Source organism: Ursus arctos, unplaced genomic scaffold (assembly GCF_023065955.2).
Source record: "Ursus arctos isolate Adak ecotype North America unplaced genomic scaffold, UrsArc2.0 scaffold_1, whole genome shotgun sequence".
In the NCBI taxonomy this organism is placed as follows: domain Eukaryota; kingdom Metazoa; phylum Chordata; class Mammalia; order Carnivora; family Ursidae; genus Ursus; species Ursus arctos.
The window spans coordinates 100,277,115-100,303,499 of NW_026622763.1; the positions used below are offsets into that span (position 1 = coordinate 100,277,115).

General features: G+C 43.1%; 1 protein-coding gene across 2 annotated transcripts in view; it reads right to left on the reverse strand.

The window, feature by feature from the left end:
* Positions 1–2,517: 2,517 nt before the first annotated feature.
* The window catches only part of SLC16A14 (solute carrier family 16 member 14), a 28,925-nt gene continuing 5,057 nt past the window's right edge, over positions 2,518–26,385 (reverse strand). For both annotated transcript variants that reach the window (XM_044380914.3, XM_026491749.4), the window contains exons 2-5: positions 24,548–24,819; positions 17,953–18,096; positions 11,558–12,538; positions 2,518–5,053 (exon numbers count right to left, since the gene is read on the reverse strand). In XM_044380914.3, the coding sequence (XP_044236849.2) occupies positions 4,902–5,053; positions 11,558–12,538; positions 17,953–18,096; positions 24,548–24,819 (1,549 nt within the window). In that variant the 3' untranslated portion in view covers positions 2,518–4,901. The remainder of the gene's footprint in view (positions 5,054–11,557; positions 12,539–17,952; positions 18,097–24,547; positions 24,820–26,385) is intronic.

The following is a 26,385-nucleotide window of genomic DNA, read 5'->3' on the forward strand; positions in this document are numbered from 1 at the left end:
AATAATAATGTCGAGTTTACAGAAAAGGGAACTGAGTATTTAAAATGTAGATGTGATGAGTTCATTAAAAGCCAAAAATTGATCATTACAGCCTTTCAAATGAGAAATGCAAAAGCCATTGAAGTGCCGTGCGGGGAAGTGACTGCGCCGAACTGCCTGGAATGGGCTCGGGCGCCCGTACAGCTGACGCCGCTGAATGCCTGCTGGATGGAGAGTCAGCAAAAGGAATCACATCAGCGCCGCTTTCTAATGATACAGTAGCTTGTCATATTAAAGATTTAGCTGCAGACATGAAGGCTGACTTAGTATCTTCTCTGCAGGACTGTACTTTTGTCTTACACACGGACAAGTCAGTAGAAGTGGCTGGCCTCGCCATTTTGCTTGTGTTCATCTGATAATCAGCACCAGCTAATCCGAGAACTTCTTTTTTTTAAAGATTTTATTTATTCATTTGAGAGAGAGAGAGAGAGCATAGGAGGTGGGGAGCGGCAGGCAGAGGGAGAGAGAGAAGCAGGCTCCCTGCCGCCGAGCATGAAGCCCAACGTAGGGCTTGATCCCAGGACCGAGATCATGACCTGAGCGAAGGCAGACACTTAACGGACTGAGCCACACAAGCCACCCCCCCACCCCTGCCCCTGCACCCATCTTTTATGTGAATGCTTGGAAACAAACCCAAATGGCACTGAAACATTCACAATATTGAACAATTCCATTCACTCTCATGGCTGCTCCCGGAGCAACTGTGTGGATGTTTGCACCGATGGTGCAAAAGCACCAATGGGTCAAAGTGCTGTAGCACAGGTCAAAGAAGTGACACCACAATGTCCTGGAAGTCACTGTATTTTTTACTGCCTTGCGCTTGCAGTCAAATAATAGCCAGATTTGCTTATCTTTGATGAAATCGTAAAAATGATCACCTTTTCTTTATTAAATCTTTCCTCTTGAGTCCACATCTTTTTAATATTCTGTGTAACAAAATGGGAAGTAGGCACAAAGCACAGCTGCTGCAAATCAAAGTCCAATGGTTGTCTGGGGGAAAAGCACTTCTGCAACGAAGCTGTGAGCTCACTAGTGCCTTTTCCATAAAACGCCGTGTTTATATTTGGCAGACGTGTTATTGAAAATGAGGCTGTCACTTCAAGGAAAATAACTGCAGTATTTGTTGCCAATGATCATATTTAAGCTTTCAAAAGGAAATTAGAATTTTGGGTAACTTATATCAACCTCCGTGAGCTTGTCCACTTGCCAATGGAGATAGAATTTACATACCATGAAATTCACCCTTTTAAAGTGTATAATTTGGTGACTTTTATAGATTCATAAAATTATGCAACAAGTACCTACTTCCAGAACATTTTCATCACCCCAAAAAGATACCCTATTAGCAGTGCCCACTAGCAGTCACTCCCCATTTCCCCTCTCCTCCCAGCCTCTGGCAACCTCCAATATGCTTTGCCCTTACTGAGTTGTCTATTCTGGATGTTTCACACAAAGATCGTGTGATTTTTAAACACATTGTATGAAATATAAAAACATCTGGAAGATCTATAAGACTCTGTGGACCAATATTTTCCAAATGACTAAAGCATTATGTTACAAAATCATAATTGGGCAAAAGATTCATCCAGAGTGCAAGACAGATCAATGGCTTCTAATGTGAAGATTGTACAAAAATTTTGTTGATACCATGTCCAATTCCACACTGCAACTAACCTTTAAGAAATGCAAGTATGTTGAGCTTTGGCATGGTATCAAAAAAAAAAAAACTACAATTATCTGAAAAGACTATTAAAATACTCTACCCCTTTCCAACTACATATTGGTATAAGGCTGAACTTCCTTCATGTATGTCGGTCAAAACCACGTATCACAACAGATTGAATGCAGAAGCAAAGATGAGAATCCAGTTGTCTTCTATGAAGGATAGTAAAGAAATTTATAAAAATGTAACACAATGTCACTATTTTTTTTAAGATTTTATTTATTTATTTTTGAGAGAAAGCACAAGCCGGGGGAAGGGGCAGAGGGGGAAGCAGACTCCCTGCTGAGCAGGAAGCCTGATGCGGGACTCAATTCCAGAACCCTGGGATCATGACCTGAGCCGAAGGCAGACACTTAACCGACTGAGCCACCCAGGGCCCTAGATGGGTCTTTAAAAAAAAATAGTTGCATAAATACCATACTTTATTTTATAGTTCCCTACCGATGGGCATTTAAATTGTTTCCACTCTTTTATATAACAAACCACAAATCTAAAAATCTTGGTTCATTTGTCTTTGTTCATATGTAGGGAAAAATTTTAGACATCCAATTGCTGGATTAAAAGGTGAATACATTTGAAATTTAATAGCTGGATTTAGCACTTCTAACAAGCAGCCTACGTGATTCTCTCCGGTGGCTGTATGACCGCATCTAACTGTTCCGGGGGAAAGAACCACACAGATAAACATCAGTTATATCTTAGGGCTCTTCCCCCGAAGGCCAAGAAAATAGAGATTTTACACAAAGACACACTGATCATCTTTAAAGAAGACAAAATTTATTTCATCGTATGTAAATAAAAAGGACTCAGATATGCGAGAGGAACACTAGAAAGCACATGGTATAAATAGACAACTAACCCTTTATAATATCGTCAAAGAACTGTAAAGAATAACATAGTTTAAACAGGAAGTATTCATACATTTGCTGTAATTCCTCATAGACATTCTTTTTTATTCTGTTGTCCACATGAATATTGCAAGCAGGTTTTACTGTTTTTGTAAAATAGGAACTTCTGATTCGGTAGAAATCACCATCCGGTCAGTGCAGAGAGTCAACGAACACCTGTCTAGACTGCAGGTGTGCAGATCTAAGTTGGGTGGAACGAAAGCGGGGAACTGGAGGGAAAGTTCCTGTTTACGATACGCGGCCAGCAGCGCGCGCATCAGAACGCATTGGCTCTAGCACCATTCAAAACACTTAATTTGGTGTTATCTGAAAATGAAAGTCATGGAAGTCGTGTAGTCCGTTTTAAAACACACATGTGTTCTTAGTCTAATTATCTGATTTTATAGTAAATAGAGAGAGAGAGATAGAGCATTGCCACAGGATTTAAGAGTACCTTTATCAAAACAGACAGCTGGATTCTTAAACAGCAGCCAAAGCTGTAATGATAACAAATAGGTCATTGTGTTGAACCAAATGGAGAATGACATGCAATTTATTATCTATAACAATTTCCAGGCGATTCTCGAGTCATTGGAGGTAATATTGAGTGTGTATACTAACCATGCTTTTGTTTCTCCTTTCCATTAGCTGCCTTAATTATTATGGTGAGTCTGGTGGTCCCTTTGATTATACAACCCCTCCCACTAGGCATTAGAGCAGGAAATAATGGAGATGGAAGAAAAAAGAAGCTTGTCCCTGTAATCCCTCGTTAAGAGCTCTGAAGCGTTTGGGGAGGAAAAGTCTGAAACTCTTGGCTAGAACAAAGCTTGGGGTAACACTCTGTGATTCCAATTGCTAGTACAATTCCTGCCTCTAATTACCAAGGATAATTGAGAATGGTCTGTGCTCACTTCAGATAAATTTGACGCAAGACATGGGCAATGATACGAAAGGATTTGTGTGTGATGAGCACATTGTGAGTAGAAATTGAAATAGTTCTAAAATAGGTGTCAACAAGTAAGGCAGCCAGAAATTTCCAAATGATTCTGGGGAAGAACATTCTGCAGGCTGAAAACTGTTTGGCTTAGAAAAATAGAGATCTCAGATGAAGGAAGAGCATCATTTGATGTCATGGATTACAGTTATCTTGTGTATGCAATCGGTCAAGAGAATGACTGTTAAAACCATGTCGAGCTCAGGCAGACGGATGGTCTACGTAACGGGAGGCCCCGGAGAAGCGCTACCGGTTACCGCCTGCTCCAATGTCGGCTGCACAGACGTCCCGGCTGAGGGCCTTCCGTTTACGACCCTTGCAACTTGATCGTCTCACATTCTGGATCAGTAACACACTCCACAGATGATTTAACTGCCGACTTTGTATATCAACCAGCAGTTCCTCCTCTGTTTTATTTATTGGGCAGGAGAAACTTAGGAAAAAAACTTTTATAAACCCCAGATCATGCTCATAAACGAAGAGGCTAATGATATGAATAAAAGTGCTTGAATCATAGCCCTTGATTGAATGTTTGCATGACAAAGACAACTTTTTGCTAAGGAAATCATTATTATTTCTGTAGGTTTTGTCTTAAGAGTCAGTTTATAACTAAATACTACTAAATTAGGTTGATGACAGAGGCTTTTCTTAGAGGAAGATTGAAAAACTGTACTTCTAGCTGCAGAATTCTTCCATAAAAATATAAACTGTGTTTCTTTCATTGTACTAAGCATATTACCTGTGAAATCAGAGCCTGCCTTTGCTTTTCACCAGTAGGTCAACAGCTCCCTGTAACAAGTTCTGAAGGCTGATCGTGTTCTTGTGCTTGAAACCCATTTATCCATAAGCTTTCCAGAAGCATTTAGATCATTTATTTTCACCGCACAAAGAGTAGATGAGTTGAAAAGATTTTATTCCTCGTCTTTGTTTCAAAAGCTGTATCTAAAAGCTTAGTCCCAGTGGGTGATGAGAGAGAATGGTTTTTGTAAGGGCATTTCTACCAAGTATTTAACAGGCCGTCTTTGAAGGACATCGTCATCTCTAAAATGTATGTAGTCTCTCACACCTTTCCAGCCTTGCTTCTCCCAAACCGAAAGGCAGTGCTGCTTTCAAATGCAGCCGTGACCATGGCATTTACAAATGACAGTGCTGGTTACCATACAAAGCGCTTCCCCACAATGTCAAGGGCTCCTCACAGCAACCATGGGAGGTAGGCGTGGGTACCCCAAAGAAACCTTACAGGAAACAGAACATGATGCTAAACATGGGCACCATCCATGTATTTTTTTCTGGATTGTTCTATCATTTGAATACACGGTTGAATGAGTAAAAAGAGTATTCCTACCATGTAAAGTAAGCCACATATGTAGAAGGAAAAATCATATTTTTCTGTGATGTCATAGATCCAGCCTGCAAAACAGAAAGGAATATATTCAGTGTAACCTAGCTGATGAAAGCCGAGAACACGATTACTGCGACTGCAAATATTTCTGTAAGAATTAATTTATATGTCACGTCCTGCCCAAAACATGTCAGTTCGCCATTTTTAAGCCCAGGCTATATAAGCCAGAGTTTCTCAGTGCCTGAGCATGGCAGGCATTTGTCTTCCAAGCTGATAGGGTACCTTACAAAGTGCTTAAGGCATGGAAACAGTAGCGGGCCGACCCTTGGAACGATCTGGCTCACAGCCCTCAGAGTCTCTCAGGCTGGCACCAAGCCAGCAGTCAGAAGTGAACCTAATGATTTTCTTTGTTCACAAGTATAACCACAAATGTTTTCTCAAACCTTCAAAACTCTTAAGAAGTTTCTAGAGTCTATCAAAAGAGGCTGAGTAGAACACATTTGAACTTTTATTCACTGTGGAATATTTGAGAGTACACATCTATTCTAGAAAGAATGAAATTGTCCATGTTTTATAAAATTCACATTTACAACTATAAAACTTTAATATTTCTATGTATAAAGAACCTTAAATTGCCAAGGATATAGCCTTCAATGCAGACTAAATTATCAATTTTTAATACTATCATCTAAAACCTTCATATAATAATATTACTAGGCACTCTGGAAAAGACTACTATATTTCATGTATTCTAAGATATCGTGAATTGCATGATGCATCATTATCTTATGCAGCAATAAGAAAGAAATATCCTTGTCAATTTAAATATGACTCAGTGTTTTCCTGGGACTCTGTAAAATGCATCCCAATTTCAGAGATGTTAAAATGTGAAAGAAAAGCCTCAGAAACTATGAAATGTGATTAGACTTCAGTGATTAAATCTAAGAATCAGTCACATGTCATCGTCCTCACGTAGCCAAACCATGTGAACTGAATTCCGCAAGAATTTCATTTGTGGTAAAAACATAAATTTTGCACGTTCACTTTTTTCCCCATATCAACAGTACATTCATTATCAAAGACATAAGGAAGATAGGAATGATTTAAGGACCAAACGTAGTATTTTGTGACCACTTTTTCAAAAACCATCTTTTAAAAAAATATCTAACTGGCAAACGAGTGCATAAACGCCACTCAGCCTTCTCCCACCAACAAATAGCTACACAGAGGCCACTGCTTTTGCCAAGCAGGACCTCGGGCTGCCCGGATCTCCGTCTAGTGTGTTTCGCGCATAATTAACGCACCTGGGCGAGTGAAGGTAGTCCTCACGGAAGGCAAACACGTGACAGCATGAAACACTTATGTACTTTAACCACGCCAGATATACTTTAAAAGTCAACCAACTTTTTTGAGTTTGTTGTTTGAGTCACACCAAAGAAGAAAACACCGGACTCCGGAGACGTACCTTTAGGAAAATGCTCTATCAGCTTTTCCCGATCTCCGACTGAGACAAGAGGAACAAGGGAGATGAACCATCCAATCCAAACACAGAGACTCGGCTTCAGCACCGAATCAGAAAGGGGCGGTGATAGGACACATGCACAAGAACGCGCCCAACTTGGCTCAGCGTCACCACGTGGCCACCACGAGCCACAGAGAATTACAAGACGTGACGCGTCCGCTGGCAGATAATGCAGCGTGGGCTGTGTCGGTAAATACAAATGAGGTCCTCGTGCTCTGCTCATCCCCTGCGAAAGCTGATCTTGTCATTTCAAGAGTTAAACCTGTGCTTTTCATATGATCGAGTGACCGAGTAAACACTGGCTCTAAATCACAAGCCCTGGCAGCTGGGACGAGCGGAACTGTCGTGGCTGCTGAACACGGCTCTCAGAAATAGGACAAAGTCTTAACTGATTGGAAAATTAGTTTGTACTTAGTTCAGACTATTTGTTGACTTTTTTGTTTGAAGTGGTTGAATATAAGCGCCAGGGCTCTGTGAGGGGGCCCCCCACCCACCTCTTTCCCCTGCAGCCCCAAGCTTAACCATGAGCACAAGCCACAAGTTTTTGGAGTTTCAGACACATTTTCTCTTGGCTCCTTGCCTGTACACATACAGTTCCCCCGTCTGCCAGACACAGTAATGAACACCATCACCCACCCTTAGCACATCCTAGCATCCCCTTCCCTCCACTCCATCCCCCCTCTTGTCCCTGCAGACTTTAGAACGTGCTAAGTATATTAACATTGTTACAGTCGTTAACGGAGTTCATTATATTTTAAAATATTTTCTTTCCTCTGAAAGTATAAATGTTTGTAAAAGGGTGTCTGTCCTCTCACTCCAATCTTTAAAAGTAACTCAGTAACTCATGTGTCCATTTTTTAAAAAGTGCCCCCAACTTGACCAAACAATTTCATAGTAAAGAACTGGGGGAAGTAATCCTAAATTTTATGTTAAATGAACCCCACAGATTTCTCTAGTCTACCTTTCAGATTTATTTTGAAAAGACTCTGGATCCTGCCCTTTTTCTTTGGTGCCTATTTTAACATTTCTGCCAGTTTGAATGGAATCCATTTCTGCATCAGAGGCAAAGCAGGTCAGGAGAGACAGGACTTCACTTTGCGCTTTGATCATCAGCATACATGGTTATAACTCTTCGGAGAAACGATGTTTCTGACAAGCTGCCCACCTCATTCATCCTTCACCACCTCTCCCTACAGATCTGATCTCGGGTCCTTGGTTGGGAGCCTGGCATCCTTGGCAACCCCGATCCAACCATCAATTCAAATCAATAGCTTCCAAGTAAAATCTGGTTCCCTATTACATTGCAATTACTTTTCCTTTGAGTCTGTCACATGAGGAATGATGGTTGTTTTTTCTTATTTATTAAACAGGGATTCCCAGCTTTTGATGAAAACACTGCAAATTGTTGCTAGGGTGTTATATTTTAGGCAAGTATGTGCAGATTCTTAGTCAAACCTGGTGGCCACGTTTTGCTATATTTTACACTGGAAACGTCTAGAAAAGTAGGTACTACTATTACATCTTTACAGGGGAAGAACTGAATGCCCAACAATATTATAAATGAATTAGATCAAGAAGTTCGCTTTGCTAAATGACACAGCTGCAGTGTCTGCTCGCTATGATTGTACATTCTTCTTCTAAATGGAACTGCGTGATTGTCTAACACGCTAGTAAATGGTGCCAGATTTCTTAATGCCAGTAGAAACCACTTTGAAAAATGGAAAACACATTCATTTCTGAACCCATTAAAAAAGGAAAAGGTAACGCGAACAATAATTTTCCCTGTAGCAAACCTCGCAAGTAGTAATTCCTAGCCCACTTTGAATTTCTAGCAAGAATGTAATGTGGTAATTTGGTCACTCGTGCTGCCAGTCACTTCTGAACTATGAGGCATAAAAGGCCAGGCCTGCATCTCATTGCCTTGTTGGCTCCTTGGCCTGGAAAGTCAATGAATTAAATGCAACGCAGTGAGCCAATGAAGCTGCTCAGCATTCCTCTGGCTCATGACTTCAGTGCAAGAAGAAACAAACAAACAGAAAGGACAGTCCCCTGAGGTTGCTGGCCTAGAGACACACACACAGCACAACATTGATTTTTGAGTCCCCATAGCAGCCTTTGACCCCCATTCATAGAAGGTTCCGAACCACTAATACAGCGGTTTCTACATCCACAGTGGATGACATTGAGCTCCAGACCCACTTCCAGGGAGGAACCTTGAAGCAGGCAGACGTAAAACCTGATGACTGAGGGCTGGGGATTAACTCCCTGCTTCTTGTTCTAATTCCCTTCTCTTCCACACCAAAAAGTGCACTGGAATGCACTGAGAAGGATGTGGCATGGGAATGAGATAAAGAAACCATGCTGGCCAACTTTGGTGCTTTAACGAACATGGATTGTGAATTGCTTAAGCCGCACCTCACAGCATCTGTTGTGATGCTGCTACCGTAATCTGGTAGATCAGGGTCAAAATAACCCCAGACTGACCGTTAGAAGCAGAAACTATGCCTGGATCATGAAAAGAACCATCAACAACAGATTCCATTTCCACAGACAATATAGCTGAAGAACCTTCAACAAGAGAGTGGATGAGCCACTGATAATGTCTGCATCCCCTTAATGGATATTTCAGTTTAACATCTCTGCAAGGTACCACTGATTGCCTGATCCAACCCCTGATCTCCATTCTTTTCTCTTTTCCTTCCTCTAGTCCAGAGGCTAGGAAGCAAAATACAGTTCCCCTGGAAGCTTGGACTAGCTGTGTGACACAGTTCTGGCCAGTCAGATGAAGTTGGAAGTCTGCTGAAACTGAGCCTTTCTTCCCATTTTCTTCCTTGGTATAAATAAAGATGTAGGGGCTGGAGCTGCAGCAGCCATTGTGTAGCCATGAGGAAACTAGCATGAAGAAAAGGCCAGGAGGATCTTGGAGACACTGTCCCAATGCCATCCAGTATCTCTAAATTATAGATTTTGGATTATGTGACACAGTTAAATCTCTGCTTAAGCTACCATGGGTGGGGTGTTCTCTTATAGCCAAATGCATCCCTGAGAGAGAACCCTACACGAGACTACTGAATTCCGACTTTACAGCTGCCAATATAGTTTGCTGCATTGCTATAGTGATTCTCTGTCACCTAGAAATGCTGCACCTGCGTCTCTGTGCACAGAGAACAGGAGCAGCTTGACCCAGGAGGGGCCTCCAGGTGGCCCCAGGGTTTCCTAAAGCAAGTCTTGGTTCTTGAACCTTTAGTGAACCAGCTGCCAGTGTTATCAGCTGTGTAGGCAAAAAACCCGCCATGTCTTGAACTTCAAATTCCATGGGGGCTTCAAAGTAAATGTATTGAAACAAGCCGCCTGCCAGTGGGGGCTTAGGATGGGAGATGACTGTGCGATCCCTAGAGAGACTGGGGAGGGAGGGACGGGGAGGGCTTTGTCCTGCACCTGTGGGGTTCCCTGGAAGAGGTACTCCTGCAGAGGATATGAGAATGAAGGGCCAGGAGGGGCCGAATGAGCAGGGAGTGCGGGCATCGGAACAGGTGAGGCTCTACCAAGTCAGCTTACAACCCTGCACAAAACCTCCAGCAGCCGTGAAAACAGCCACCGGTCCTGGCCTGGCAGCCCGGACAGCCACCTCGGGCGGGAGAGCACCTTTGCATTGGTGTTTGTCCCCAGCTTCTGCCACACTATGTAGATTCCTGTCTCCAATCTTTAGACAGAGGGTGGACCTTGTCACCTTCACCCAGCACCTGCCGTCTTGAGGATTATTAAGTCTACCTGCCGATCCTGATGTGTTTTTCCACAAACAACAGGTTCGGAGAGGTCCCCGGCTGCTGCAGGACCCCTCGGTGCCCGGGATTTCTGGTATGGCCATTGCAAGAAGCAAGTTCTCCATTGAACTGAGGTGAACACCTGTGAGAGAGCTTGCCTGGGATGCTGTCAGCTGGTGGGCTCTGGGCCTCTGGTGGGCAGAACAGCCCAACCCTCCCCAGCTGCTCACATCCTAACCCCCGGAACCTGCAAATGTTACGTTACGTGGCAAAGGAGACTGCAGTTGTGATTGAGTTAAGGACCTTGTGATGGGGGTTATCATGGGTTGTCACGCAGACCCAATGTAACCCAGGTGTGTTTATCAGTGAAAGAAGGAGGCAGGAGAGTCATAATGAGAGAGAGGTCTGTGGCTGCTGCTGTGTCACGGGCTTAGAAGGTGCTGGAAGGGGCTAAGAACCACAGATGCAGGCAGTCCCTAGAAACTGTAAAAGGAAAAAAAAAAAAAGGATTCCTTCATAGAGCTTCCAGAAAAAACGCAGTTCTGCTGACACCTCGATTTTAGCCCATTGTGATCCAATTTAGCCTCCTGACCTCTAGAACTATAAGATAATAAATCTGTATTGTTTTAAGCCACTACGTTTTTGGCAATTATTATAGCAGTGACAAGAAACTGCTATGGGGCTAGACCCAGCTCATAGATGTGTTGTGTGGGACCTACACACAGTGTTTTAATGATCTGGAAATGTTACGTTTATCACGGCGAGCAATTCATTGTGTGCACAGTTGTTGAACCCCTACATTGTACACCTGAAACTAATGTAATGTATGTCAATTATATTCAATTAAAAATAAATTAAATTAAATCAAATTAAAAAAATCTGGAAATGTCACTGAAGAGCCCGGAGTTCCTAGTTTTTCTTGGAGGAAAAAACCCCCTAACAATAGAGGATCTGGTAATAATTTTCCATGTTTCTTGGTGACAGAAATCAGCTGGAGGGGGGTAGAGGCTGCCTCCTCCCAGGGTTCGACACTATTCCACGACCCACTTCACTAGCCTGGCCGCTTACCTTGTAGATAGAGATCACACGTTCATCCACGTTCTGCTTGAAAGAATGGCCACTACGTTGCTAACATTTCCAAATGAGAAGCCGGGGGACCAGAATGGGAGGATAAAGGAGCAGGTGCACAAATAGGCACTTCTTATTTGTCTTGGACTTCAAAATACAGAGAACACAACCGAACTCTCTACACGTACCCTAAGCTCTTAAAACCTTATATGGTTTACCTGCGAAAGGGGGTCCCAGCAGTGCGGAGATGCCATTGGCACAGATGATGATGCCGTAGGCGTTGGCCAGGTGCTCAATCCCCACCAAGTCTTCGGTCACCACGGGCATTAGGGAGAAATAACCGCTGGAAAAGCCTATCAGTGCGCAGATGACGGCCAGGCCAGTGTAGGTGTGCATCAGTGGCAGAATAAAAATACTGAGGACAAGGGTGAAGTTGGCCATCAGGAAGACATTCCAAACGCTGATGCAAGGTAGGTCGGCCACAATGCCCAGGATCACTTTTGCAAAGATATGCACTATTGCTATAATTGAAGTCAGAGGGAAAACATCGTTTTGCTCCGATAAGTTATACAAATTGACTATTTCTGGGAGGTGGATGAAAGGAATGACAAAGCTGCTGTATGCGAACAGAGCCCAGAAAATAAAGGCGACAAACATTCGATTGGTAAAGAGCGAGGCTGTCCCAAAATAGCCAGAGTACCAGTCCCGGAAGCCCCTCCTGACTCTCACGGTCAGCTGGCTGGCCGTCTTTAGCACCCGCAAGGCGCACAAGTTCTGTCTGTGCCCCACCTTCTCCTGGCACGCCTGGCCCGGGAGGTCGCCCACGGTCTCCTCGTTCCCGTTCCCGGGGCCGCCACCCTTCTCTTCCGCTCCGCCCAGCGGTCCACTTGACTTCGATCCAGGGGAGTGAGCCAGCACGACCTGCGGGTCTTTCCCTCCCGGGTTGTTCCGGCCTTTCCCAGAAGAGAGGGGCCTCATGAGCGCCCCGCAGACACACAGGTTTAAGGACACGGCTCCTTGGATGAACATTGCGTTCCGCCATCCGTACTCGGCGCACAAGTACTTGAGCAAAACCGTCATGAGGAAGGTGCCGAACCCCGTCCCGGTGGTGCTGAGGCCCTGGGCCAGGGCGCGTCTCTTCTGGAAGTACCTCCCCACCATGACCACGGCCGGCAGGTAGGCCATCCCGCTTCCAAAGCCTGCGCGGGTCGGATGGGAACAAAAAGCGCACGGCACAACATGAATCGCCACGTCTGGAATTTGCAGCGTGTAAATGTCATCTGCATTTCATATTCATTTCTATGCTGTTTTTCCTTTTACACAAAGAAATAACGTGTGTAAAAAAGCAGCTCTGTGGGCAAGCACCCTGTCAGGATCATCTACGGAAGCTTCCAGCCCATCATTTCCCTCCAGCACGGGCCACTCCAATAATAAAATAAGCCAGCATCTTCACATCAGAATATCAGAACGAATGAGTGGATGAGAAGGTAAATGAATGGAAGAATGAACGGATGTCGGGCCCTGCTGTCAGTGCTAATTGCATCAAGTGCCGAGGGAAGTATTTTTGTACCAGCGGATGGAGAGTAATTCCAGGCAATTTGCAGAAGTCTCCAGAATGAGTCCATTTGTTCACAAATTAATAGGAAGAATAAAAGGAAGGTACCCATAAACATACCCAGCGCCTGGATGTCAAAACCACATAATACTAATTTGTAGCTCTGATTTTCACTTGTATCTTTCTTAGAAAATTGGAACAGTTTGTGATTTCCATCGACAAAATTAAAATGCTGGTGGGGGAGACAATGTGCATTGGGGGCAGGGGGCATAACAGAACTCTCTGTACTTTTTGCAAATTTTGCTGTGAACCTAAAACTGCTCTAAAACATGAAATCTATTTAAAAAATGAAATGAAATAAAATAACATGCTGGCTAAGAGGTTGTGGGAGGCATTCTAAACTTCTAAGTACAGACAGAAGGAAACCGTAAGATCAACTTCAATGATCATGGGGCCCCATCTGGTTTTAATGCTTAAGCCTTCCTGACGTTAGGATGGCAGCATGAGAGTACAGAAGAGACTGACCAATGTTGTTTCCCAGAGCCGAAGCCTCCTTAGTTCAGCATCACTGAATAGTTTCAGAAATACTTGATTTTGAAAGACCAGAGCAATTGTACATACAATTACAATACTAATTACCATTAATTGAGTACCAATGGTGGGCCAGTTGCTTTATAGGCTTTATGTGTTGGGTTTTCACAATAACCCGGAAGTTAACCGTGCTTCTACCTTTTTTTTTTTTTTTAAGTTTTATTTAAGTAATCTCTACACCCAACATGGGGCTCGAACTCACGATACTGAGATCAAGAGTCGCATGCTCTTCGGACTGAGCCAGCCGGGCATCCCTATGCCCTTTTTTTGAACCTCATGAGGAGTTTAGTTATTTTCCCAAGACCCTGCTGCAGGAAACTGGAGAATCCGGGGCAGAACTCAGACCCAACTGCATAGCTTGGTCCTTTTCCACCACTCACTGCCTCTCACCCTAAACCGCTCACCCCCCAGCTGCCGGCAGGTAGGATTTTGAAGACGGATTTTGCTTCAGCCTGAGTTTCTAAACTTTTTTTTAAAGATTTTATTTATTTGAGAGAGAGAGAGGAAGAGAGAGAGAGCATGAGCGGGGAAAAGGAGAGGGAGAAACAGACCCCCCCCCCCCACTGAGCAGAGAGCCTGATGTGGGGCTCCATCCCAGGGGTCCTGGGATCATGACCTGAGCTGAAGGCAGATGCTTAACCGACTGAACCATCCAGGTGCCCCGTAGCCTGAGTTTCTAAAAGAAGCCTCCAGAAGCAACCTGCCTCCTTTATTTACCTGAGAGCAGTGATATTTACAGCAACTGTCAGAAGTCAGCGATCCTCAACCAGTCTACAGGTGGATATCCTTGTTTTAAGAACAATTAATAGCTTCTAAGTGATTCCCAGCAGGAGTAGGGGCAGGTCCCCAAACCCCCTTGCAAGCCTCGATGAGGGCAATAATAATAATTTGCATTATGGGAGAAATGAGCATGAAGAAAACAGCTATCCTTAATTTTGAACTAAACTCTGGATTAATCTTTATGACGTTTAAGTCCACAAAAAACAGAATTTCTCATTTCCTAATATTCAAAGAGGCAGAGAAAAATATTTAATAGCCCATAAACACTCCATCCTCCCTCTAATTGTAAAGCACGTCTCATGTACATCATTTCAAGTGCAAATATTTTAGTATAAATCTCTAATGGAAGAATTCTTTAAACAGCATAATCATTATATCTTAACTGAAAAAATGGAAAATTCTTTGATATCATGAAATATCCAGAAGGTGTTCAAGTTTCTAATTGTCTCATAAATGACTATATTTAAAAAAAAAAACTGTCTCTTTAATCAGGATCCAAATAAGGCCCACACAGTGCTATTTGTTGATATGAATTTTAAGCCTCTTTAAATTTCTGTTTTTTTCTTGAAATTTATCTTTTTTTTTCTTGAAATTTATTTGTTGAGGAAAATGGGTCATTTGTCCTGTGAAATTTGTCATCGTCTGGATTTTGCTGAGAGCACAAAATAAGTTTTAATTTTTTAAAAAACTTGATTTGTTACTGACAATAACCAACATCCTAAATTTAATGTGGTTATGGATTTCTAAACAACAGTAGAATAAAATGATTAATAGGAAGAAAACGGAGGTACCTTAGCCTGAGAGCAGCCCTAATTTTCACTTAGTGTGAAGAGTAAATGCTCCATGTGTGAGGAAAAAAAATCCAGGCCCAATGTTACAAGTTATCTATTTCCCTGTTACACTATCCATGACCTTGACAGCATCCCCTCCTTCCGCACCTGGCTTTGCTGTCTGTTATGGGCACAATTAGTCCATGAGCTTATAGGACAGGCCTTGGGGAGATGTGGTTCAAGCCCAGCAGTCAGTCAAGGCCCTGCTAATGTCCAGCCCTGGGCAGGGTCCTGGAACAATTCTTCACCACACGCTGGTTCAGAGGATGGGATTACAGCCCTACCAACCAGGTGGAGGAAAGAGGCTGAGATTGGGAGAAAAAATCCTGTGATCCTGGGTCCGTGTGGATGGGGGAAAAGATGTCTTTAGGAGAGAGGCTAAAGAAAATGCAGCTCTGGTAAGGCTGAAGAAATCCGGTCCAGACTCTCTTGGCTAAGTACGTTCGCTCAAACAGACACTATTTTTCTGCTTAATAGAAGGATACTACAACACAGTTTTAATGGTCTGGGCGTTAAAAAAAAAAGAGACAGATATAAACAAATCTGTCTCAAATGTTTTTTGGAAGGAAGAAGGATATCAATAAAGTTTTCTTCAAACATGAATTGTACAGTGAAATGTATCTCTTAAGCACTTGCTTTTTTAGATCTTCTCGTCTTTCTTTTCTGTTAAATAGGGTCTAGATTGCTAATCAGCTTTCACATGCCTCCCTAATGACAGCCCAGGATTTTGCCTCTATAAGCTAACTGATTTAGCTGGATTTTCCAGTTACATAGAGTTAGATATGTGTATTTGTGGGGGATGTGGATACATTTCTTTTCAGAGACTGTCTTTGGGTTTTTCCTGTATAAAAAGTGGGAGCAATAAAGTGTCTAAAGACACACTTTGCTTTCACCAGCCCCCTGATTTTCCTCCTACTTTCTTGGGTCCAGAAATGTTTGTTGAATAAATAAGTGAATGAATATGGAAGAAGTAAAATGGGATGCCCGGGTGGCTCAGTCGGTTAAGCGTCTGTCTTTAGCTCAGGTCATGATCCCAGGGTCCTGGGGTCGAGCCCCATATTGGGCTCCTTGCTCAGCTGGGAGCCTGCTTCTCCCTCTGCCTGCCACTCCCCCTGCTTGGGCGCACTCTCTTTCTCTCTGACAAATAAATAAAATTAAAGAAGAAAGAACATGGAAATAATATTAATTGCAGGTCAATAGGCAATTAACTGCAAGAAATAAAGTTCGTGTAAACAATCGAATCCTAGAAATCTCTAAATGATGAGAATTAATCTCAAGTCCCAGTTTGTAGGATCCAGTCAGTCTGTATAATCAATCACCACCACATCCAGTTTACGGGGGGTGCCCCGTGTTTGCCTGGAGACCCCAGTGTGGCTCCTTTGGCTCAGGAGGAGTGTTTGTTTCCTCACCTACAATATAAAAACCCCAGGGCTGGCTCTATTCATTGGAGGGTTTGGGGGAAAGTTTTTAAGATACTCAGGGAAAACACCTTAAGTTGTTCTTTAAGAACTGTTACCAAGTCCTTCAGATCAATGGTTTTCAAACTATGCTTCAAAGGACATAGAAGTGTTTTGTGGATCGATGTAAATTACGGAGAACCAACTTGCCAACTTATTTGGAAAGTAGGGCTCTGTGTTCAGGTCTCCTGCTATCATAAGCTCATAATAAGAATGTTACATTCTATATAACAATTATATATTAGCTAACACTTACTGAGGGCTCTATTTTGTGACAAGTATCGTGCTAAGTGCTTTATACAGATGATCTCCTAATCGTTTCAACAACCCTGTAAACCAAGCACCCTTCATGACCCCATTTTGCAGATAGGAAACTGAGGCATAAATGGGTTAAGTAATTTGCCCAAAGTCACACAGATAATAAATGAAAAAAAAAAAAAAGCAAGGTTTCCAAATTCTAACTTTTACCTCTTATACCACCACTTCTGTCAATGTGTCATTTATTAGGACGGCAGCTCTGTACTCAAAAAGAAAGTCACGCTGGATCTGGTTCAGTGCAATACCATTGTACAAGTAAGAAACTTCTTATCTGTGTGAATTCTTTTAGCTGTTGATAAAGGAAATTACAGCCGGGAATGTATTTTGCAGAAGGGATATGAAAACCATGCTGCCTGGGAGCCAGTTTTACCCATTCACTAGGGAGTCACACTCTCCTCTCTAGATGCGCTTCTTCAGGGTCTCCATATATGTGGATTTTGCTGCTATTTCATTCATTTGAATAGGGCTGAAGGAGAAAATAATTATTCTATGATTCATGCTCCCTTCTGCAGTTATTAAATGAGAAAGTTATTAATTTTCTTAATATTCAGTCTATTCACTTATGTCTGTATTATTACCTTCCTTTTCCTATTCCTCATAGGAGAGAAGACTAGCCCTTAGAACCAATCAAGGGAAATTTAGTTAAATTCTAATAGGAACATCAAGCCTAACACTTGTTAGGCTGTTTTTCCACACCTAAGATTTAATATCTTATATTAAAAAGTATTTCCTGGAGTATATGGTGGGGTGGGGTGGGGTGGAGGAAAAGAAGGACAAAATATGGGGCGCCTGGGTGGCTCAGGGGTGTAAGTGACCGCCTTCAGCTCAGGTCATAATCCCAGGTTCCTGGGATCGGGGCCCGCAGCACCCGGTTCCCTGCTCAGCAGGGAGTCTGCTTCTCCTTCTCCCTCCACACCCCCCCACCCCCGTTCGTGCTCTCTCTCACATGCTCTCTCAAATAAGTAAAATCTTTTAAAGAAAGGACACAATATCTTAATGGGTTTCTTTTCTCCACAATTATTCATTGTCAAGACGCCCAACAAATATATTTAAAATTAAGGTTAAGAAGTCAATATGCTTACCAGCTGTCACTCCAAAGGTAATAAAGAGATAATGCACATTGGCGGCATAGGCGCTCAGTACCCAGCCGAGCGAGTTCACCAGCCCTCCGATTATTGCCGTCCGGCGACACCCACAGGTATTAATAAACAAGCCGATGAAAGGTCCTGTCATGGGACATTGAAAAGGGAATTGACTGATGGTGTTTTATTTTCATGCTTTCTTCACAAATCCTCACATGAAGACAGCGAATAAAACATTGCTAGGGCTATTAAATAAAATGAACCCAAACCCCCATTGCTTTATATGCAAAAAGCTTTTAGCATGCAAAGATGGGTTTCAGTAATTTCATCAGAGAGCACAAGTTTCTAGGTTTCCAAAAAAAGGCAGATCTGAAATAAACAGACAAAAAAAAAACAAAAACTTGTCTACAACACAAGTAGGTCCCAAACAATTGGTCTATGGGCTTACTCAGCTTGTGGATGCATTTTGTTTATCGAGGGCATAGTTTAAAAGATGTTTTGGGGGCACCTGGGTGGCTTAGTTGGTTGGGCGTCTGCCTTTGGCTCAGGTTATGACCTGGGGGTCTCAGGATCGAGCCCCAGGATGGGTTCCCTGCTCAGGGGGAGTCTGTTTCTCCCTCTCCCTCTGCCCCTCCCCACTGCTCCTGCTTTCATGCTCTTTCTGAAATAAATGAAGTCTTTAAAAGATGTTTTGAATCAGTTGCCAGCATTTAAAAATTAAGAGCATTCACAAGAAATCCAGTGGCAACACAAAATCCAGCAAGATGGATTCCCACATAGCCAAGATGGGCTAGAGCTGTGCCCTGGCTGCCCCACTTCGCTCTGTCCACACTGCTCATTAGCTACAGTCACCACCCTTCCCTTTGGTCCCGTACTTGGCCTCCTGCCCCCATTTACATTACTCGCTACTTGAGTTTTTGACTCCAGACCCAAGGGGAGTCCAGGAAGGGGCTTCTCAGGACTCCCATGCTTCCAGCAAAGAACTGATGACAGTTTATTTTCACGAGGATGCCTGGATGCAAACCATGTAGAAAAGAACTTCTCATCGCTTCGTATGTACTTCAGCCGCTGCTGACTCTCAGTCCCAGGCCGGCCCCACCAGGCTATTTCTATGACACTGGAGATTCAGGAATACGCTTCCGTCTGCAACGGGTGCCATGCTCACAGTAACACAGTAGCAATGACACACATCCTGGCTCCTTACTTTCCTAGGACGCTCCGGTTTTTGTCAAACCTCTTTGTTTTCTTCCTGATATTTATGTATTCATTCATTCATTCATTCACTCACTTATTTATTTTTATTAGTCGGCTCCACACCCAGCATGGAGCCCAACGCGGGGCTGGAACTCACCACCCTGAGATAAGACCTGAGCTGAGATCGAGAGCCGGATGCTGAACCGACTAAGCCACGCAGGTGCTCCTGTGGTGACTTCTGATGTCACAGAAGCTTAGTGCTTGCCTTGTGATCCGTGATTCCCTGTGCGAAAAGCAGTCTGTATTTCAGCAATACAGTGGGAGGCTGTAGTCAATATTCAGTAAGATGGCACATTCTAAAAATTGTCTTATTTTGGATCATTATTACTTTTCATAGTTACAAAACCCTATATTCTGGTGAGACTATTTCAGGTTAAAAATCTGTTAAACTCTAAGGAGCTTCCCCTTTTAGTTCAAACTGAAATAAAATTTTCCTTTAAAGTTCTAACTATATTCATGTACATATTTGGATGCACAGGTGGCTAATGAATTTTTTTTGTCTACTGATTTCGAGTGTGCCTAATTCTAAAAATTATGAAGGTAATGATTTATTAATTTAATTAACATTGGTGCACAGAAAATAACTCAGCAGATAAACCTCTTAGAATAGACAATATAGTAAATATATTTTACATAAACATACTGTTATATATTATAAAATAAGCACACGATATAAATAATATATAAACCAAACACATTGATATAAACATCTGAGGGAATTATTGGGGGGCAACTGAAATTCAGAAACCATAAGCTGAAGATGTGTCTTTGATTTCTTCACAAGTATTTATTTTCCTTTTATTTATTTATTCATTTATTTTAAAGAGCTTATTTGTCAGAGAGAAAGAGAGAGAGAGCACAAGCAGGGGAAGCAGCAGGCAGAGGGAGAAGCAGGCTCCCTGCTGAGCAGGGACTCGATCCTAGGACCCTGGGATCATGACCTGAGCCAAAGGCAGACACATAACTGACTGAGCCACCTAGGTGTCCCACAAATATTTTTTAAAAAAAGATTTATTTATTTATTTTGGGGGGGGGGAATGTGTGTGAGTGGGGGGAGGGGCAGAGGGAGAGAATCTCAAGAAGACTGCCCCCTGAGTGTGGAGCCTGAGGCAGGGCTCAATCCCAGGACCCTGAGACCATGACCTGAGCCCAAATCAAGAGTCGGATGCTTAACCAACTGAGCCACCCAGGCGCCCCACAAAGATTTTTATTTTCCTAAACCCACAGTCACTTCACTACTCGAATCTCGGACGAGTGGATAAAGAGAAAAAGGCAAGACTCATCCGTCTGCTGTTAACCGACCTTCTAAGCTGTGACAGGTCACCAGACCACAGTTCAGAAGCCCGATCATGTTTTCCATGTGACAGAAAGGGCCCAGAAGCAAGTTTTCCTGTGATATTGCGTGTTTCCGAAACACTGCATTAAGAAAGCATTTGGAGGAAAAGGAAGGAGGTGGAATCCCCACGTAGCAGCACGTACTCCTGTCTGGAGGAATGTTGTAAATCAAAAAGAAAGAATGAATTGCTTTACTGATAAAAAGGTAAGTTGATAACAGTGTCTGGCTTTTCAGGTCATCATCTCTCACGGGGTGCAGCTTCTGTCCGTTACGACTCGCAGCTGGGCCAAGTCAGCCCGGGACAGGCCCTGACTCCTCGATGGTCACAAAACACAGACAGGTCACCATAAGGAAGTCGGACCCAGGTGTTCTGATTCCGCTCCGTTTTCTCATCATTGCTGATGGTCAACTGGCATCTCCAAGATCAAATTAGCGTTTCGCCAAAATGAAAGGAATTCCGCACACAGTCTAAGGACAAGGGGCAAAGAGCTGGAGGGACCGTCATCTGGCTATGATTCCCACTTTTGTGAAGGAGTTCAGTGTTCTGGGATGAGACGCAGACTTTCTCCTCTGCAGAAGGAATCTGATTTTGGCCCGTTTCCCACATAATAAAGCTGCAGGGAGCACCATGAGGAAGTCCTGATTTCTTGCCCATCCCCGCCTCATAGGTTCACAAAAGCTCAGGTGAGGAGAGAAATGGTCTGAAGGGTGACCTTGGCCTACAGTCAGGGATGAAAGGAGGTAGTTCATTGAACTCCTGGCCTCCTGGGCTCACCCTTTAGTGCAATAAGGAGTTCAGAGCCTCTAAATCAATGACTCTGCCTTGGCTGAGCACCGGAGTCACTTAGGAGCTGAAAAAAGTCCTGATGTTCGGATCCCATCCCAAGAGATTTTGATTTAATGGTCTAGGTGCGACGGGAGCAGCAGGGTTTTTTAAAGCTCCCCAGGTGGATCTGATGTGCATCCAGGATTGGCAACGACTGCTCTAACTCTCCTCAGTCAGAAAGTGACCTTTTGCAGCCTGTGGATTCCCCCAACACGGCTTCCCCCAAGAATTCGTCCAAGGGCTGCTGTAGATACGACTGAGGTGATGACAGCTTATTAAAAATTGGGACCTTTGGCAGGAAACTGGCAAAGTCCGTACTAGCAAAGAATGAAACAAGAATGAAATTATCGAATTTCCTGCATGCAAGCCACTGCCCCAGAAAGAGATGGCTTTCAACTCTGTAACATAATTCACAGATTTTTTTTTTTAATTTAAAGAGAAAACCCAAATGTGCTCACAGTGATTGGAAAATGAGAACAATTTCTATGTGTTCACTTCGCATGTATTTTCAGTTCTCATTTGGTGTAGTGGCAGGCAGTATGGTATGGTAGGCACGATTTTGAGTCCAGTGGACCAGCTTTGAAGCCTGTCTCCTGCTTATCGGCTGTTCAACCTCCAGTAAGTTACTTAAAGCCTGTGAGCATTGCGTGTTCTTCCTCTGTCAGACAGAGACAATGGTCCGGCGCTGGGGTTGCTGCGGGATCAAATGAGATCATGTACATAACACGCACGTGGCATACGGCAAGTGGCAGGTAAAGGAGAGCTGTTCTTGCGGGCTTCTGGCTTGGAAGACACCCAGCACATCTGCAGCCGCCTGGGATCAGGCAGCTTAAGATAATCGACAGCAATTTAGGATCACGATAAGATCAAAGGCCTTTTATTTATAGAACTAGGAGCCTTGCTGTGTGGTGATTTCCAAGACACAAGATATTGATCTAGCAGGTGCCTTTCCTGGAGAAAGGTTTGTCTACAACGAAATGACACTGTGAGGGATTCATGGACTCTCAAACAGAATTCTGAATATATAGTTCCCTCTCAATTAAATTAAAGAGGACAATCCCATTTCACCGTCGCTGTGAGTTAGGTGTTCGCATTTGGGGGGTCATATCCAAAATCATTTCCAATAATTTCAGGACTGGCTCCCATTGCTTATTTTTGCAGAGCTTGTGAAACACAAAATAACATCTAAGACAACCTCATTGGATGATTTGGAAAATAATGGGACATTGCCTATCCTTGGCCTTTTGCTGAGTCTTCTTTTTTTTGTAGTAGACACATACTTCTTAGAGTGAATCTGTAAGTCTTTGGCTCTACCCCTCAAAGATTTTTTTTTTTTTTAAGATTTTATTTTTAAATGATGTCTACACCCAACGTGGGGCTCAAACTCAACCCCGAGATCAAGAGTTGCATGCTTCACGGACTGAGCCAGTCAGGCTCCCCTTAAAGATTTAGTTTTAAGAAGGTAAAAAAACCTGGAGGTTAGGTATTCTAGAAGCACAGTTTTCTTTCACTGATTTATTGAGAAGTTTGAATCACATCCAGCGTAAAACTAGCACCTTGCCTACACTGAAGTGAGCTATCTTGCGTTTTTCGTACGACAGTCCTAGTTTTAACGAGGCCAATGCAGGGTTGAAGGAGTCGGTTCCTTAACGTTGCAGGCAAGACGATTTACTGGCAATTTCCTCACACACGTAATGGTGCCCTTATGTAATTTTAAAACTAGATTAATTCCCTTTGATAAACACGCATACTCCACACGCATCTTGAGAAATAATACTTTGTCCTTGTTTTCGAGGATTAGCACTACGACCGTTATTAATGTTGTTTGTATTATCCAAAATAACCCTGACTGAATGCCAGGCAAGATCAACAAATCTTGGAATTGGATTCGAGGAGTTAATTACCGATGGGGAAATGACTGAAAAGGGAGTCTCCCATCAAACACACAGATGCCTGTCATACACAAATTCTCACAGAACCAGGAAAAGATTTGAGGCTATTTATGTTTCCAGTGTCATTTCATGAATACTTGAAATTAAAGAAAATTTGATGGAGGGGTGCCTGGTTGGCTGAGTCAGTTAAGGGATGGACTCTTGGTTTTGGCTCAGGTCATGATTTCAGGTCCTGAGTTCCAGCCCCACGTGGGGATCCGCACTGAGAGTGGAGCCTGCTTAAGATTCTCTCTGCCCCTCCACCCGCTTTCGTGCACTCTCTCTAAAATAATAAATAAAAATATATGTAAAAAAATTTCAGCGTAAAAGTATGACTTTTACTTTCAAGAGATCATGTAAGGGAAAACACCTGGTATATAATAGATGCTTATTAAATATTAGTTGACAATAAAAACTGTTTACTTCCCAAAAGGAAACACATAGGCCATAATAACATATTGTATGTATCATAACTTTCTAGCTTGGCATCTCCAGCTGCATGAAAACTGTTTTCAGATTGGTGTGTGGTTAGGTTTAACTAGAAAATACACTATTATTCCTTCCTGTTAGCTGGACCAGCAATTTTTCTAAAAGCAGCTTAATAGATTTTTCAACAGCATATGATCAATATTTCAAATTAAATCACCGGAACTCTGAAATAAGATTGCTACTTGCCTTTTGTGGTGTTTTCTCTAAAATTTTTATCTTTTAAAAGTACTCACAAATATTAAATAAGCAGATCTGTAATGATATATAATGAATTAGAGCGGTCAAGAAAACAGAGTTTGGGGCAAAAGAGAGTTTTTTTTAAATGATCAACTTTTAAGACACTCCAAATTTTTTATAATATTCAAATAGTCATATCACACGAAAGGACACATATTGTATAATTGCACTTATATGAGGTACTTTCATAGAGACCGAAGATAGAGTGGTGGTGGTGAGGGGCGAAGGGGAGGTGGGAACGGAGAGTTGTTGTTTCATGGGTGCAGAGTTTCAGTTTGGGACAATGAAAAGGTTCTGGAGATGGAATGTGGGGATGAATGCACTCAGTGGCAATGAACTGTATACCTAAAAGTGGTTAAAATGGTAAATTTGATGTTATATATATATTGTACCACGATAAAAGAAATAGTATCATCATTAATATCTAGTATCTCATGTTTCGACGATGTAAAACTTTACTTACAGTGGGGAATTGTCAACTTATAATAATTCAGTTTTACAACAGGTCACACGCGAACGTACCCACAATCAAGGTGATGCCCATACTGAGGGAGCTGACCCACGCGGTCAGACCGCGGCTCTGATGGAATTCTTCAAGCCATTCCACGTTGAGGACGCCCAGGGCCATCTGGGAGCCCATGATGAGGATGTGCACAAAGAAAGAGGAAAGAACCACCATCCAAGCCCATCCGCTGTCAATGTTTGGGTGGGGCTTAAGTGTCTTCTTATCTTTGGGGTCATCTTCAAAATCATACCCAATATCTTCATGACTTGTATACATTTTCCAAGATTTTCTGAAATACACATGACAAACAATTTCCTTGAACGTCAAACCAGTAGTATCTTTCTCTTCCCCGGACAGCTCTGCCTCCCCGCCGTAAGCAAACCGGCCTTCGGATTCACCTTGTCATTATGCAGATTTGGGAACACTCCTGACTTTTTTACCACCAAGCGCTTTTGTGAAACCGGTTTCATCTCTACAGTCATCCTATATGTAAGCATTAGTATGCATATTTTAAAGAAAGGGAAATAGATTCAGAGAATTGAAGTGCCTTTCCCAAGCTCTCATGGCCAGGAAGTATGGCTACCCAGGAACCTGAGGCATCGACTCCAAAGCCCATGCCTTGTGTCTGTTATTGAGATGGATACTGACAGGTGACAACCAAGATGTCACAGAAGGAAGACAGCTGGCTCTAAACAGACTTTCAGGGTAGCTTTGCCTTGATAGAGCCCTTGGCAGAGATTCTGGTCCCCATTTTGTGGGTCCAAGCGTTGAGTTTGTTCGGTACAGCTGGAGTGGATTGGCCTCAGAAGACCAACTCATATGAACCCAACTCAGGAGAGATTGGTAAACTGAAGGCCAATTTATTTTTTTTTACAATGGGAGCTAGAGCTTTCTAATAATGGTAATACTCATGTCTGATACACAGGACACAGAAAAGAGGCTTGGAGGCTGGATGGTGCTGGAGGGGGGCGATGATGCCAGGTCAGGCGAGGACTCTGGTTTCGTTTTTATTTTTCAGGATGAGAATTAAGTACGTGTATAAGAACTGAGGTAAGGAGTAAAATAAGGACAGACAGAGACAGACAGTAACCCTGAAATGGTGGGACGGGAGGAAAGTCTTGATCAGGAGGAGCAAAGCAGAAGGTAGATGGAGATGACAATGCCAAGTAGTGGGATGAGAAGTTACACCCGATGGTCTAATTCTTGGGTGAAGTAGGAAGCGAGGTCCCTGGCTGAGAACGAAGAGGATGGTGGTTATGAAGGGCCCTCAACATTCAGGAAAATGGAAGAGACTGTTGCCCACAAGGAGTGGAGACGATCGTGGGGCAGTTCTGCGGACGGACCTCAGCCCTGCAAGACAGCACCGCAGAGCCATAAGCGTGCGGCACCAGGGACAGAGCGCTGGGAGCCCTCGGCCCCAGGAGCCGGCAGTTCGAGCATCATCATCGGAGAACGTTAACACGACAACAAACGACTAAAAGTTCGCCTGTTCACTGATAAAATACTCCTCTCCAAAAAAATCTTTTTCTGGTCAAAGTTCCAAACAATGACGTTTTAATTTTCTACCTGTAAGCTTCACATCAGCGGGGTGCTATTACTGATCCCTTCGTAAACACTGGATTATCCACAGCAGTGATTTCAGAGAACTCCTGGTTCTCCAGTTGACCCCGACACCCCTGTGGCCCCAGCTACACACATGTGCTTTGAGGGTAAGTTCCCAGGAGTTGAGAATTATTGGAGGTCTCTGGGGCACAGTTGGGTCTGCAGCCCCCAGGGTGCCACATATCCCCACCTGCAGCAGGACGTCCAAGATGGACTAACAGCACAGTTACTGTAGAGATGAAGAACCAGAACT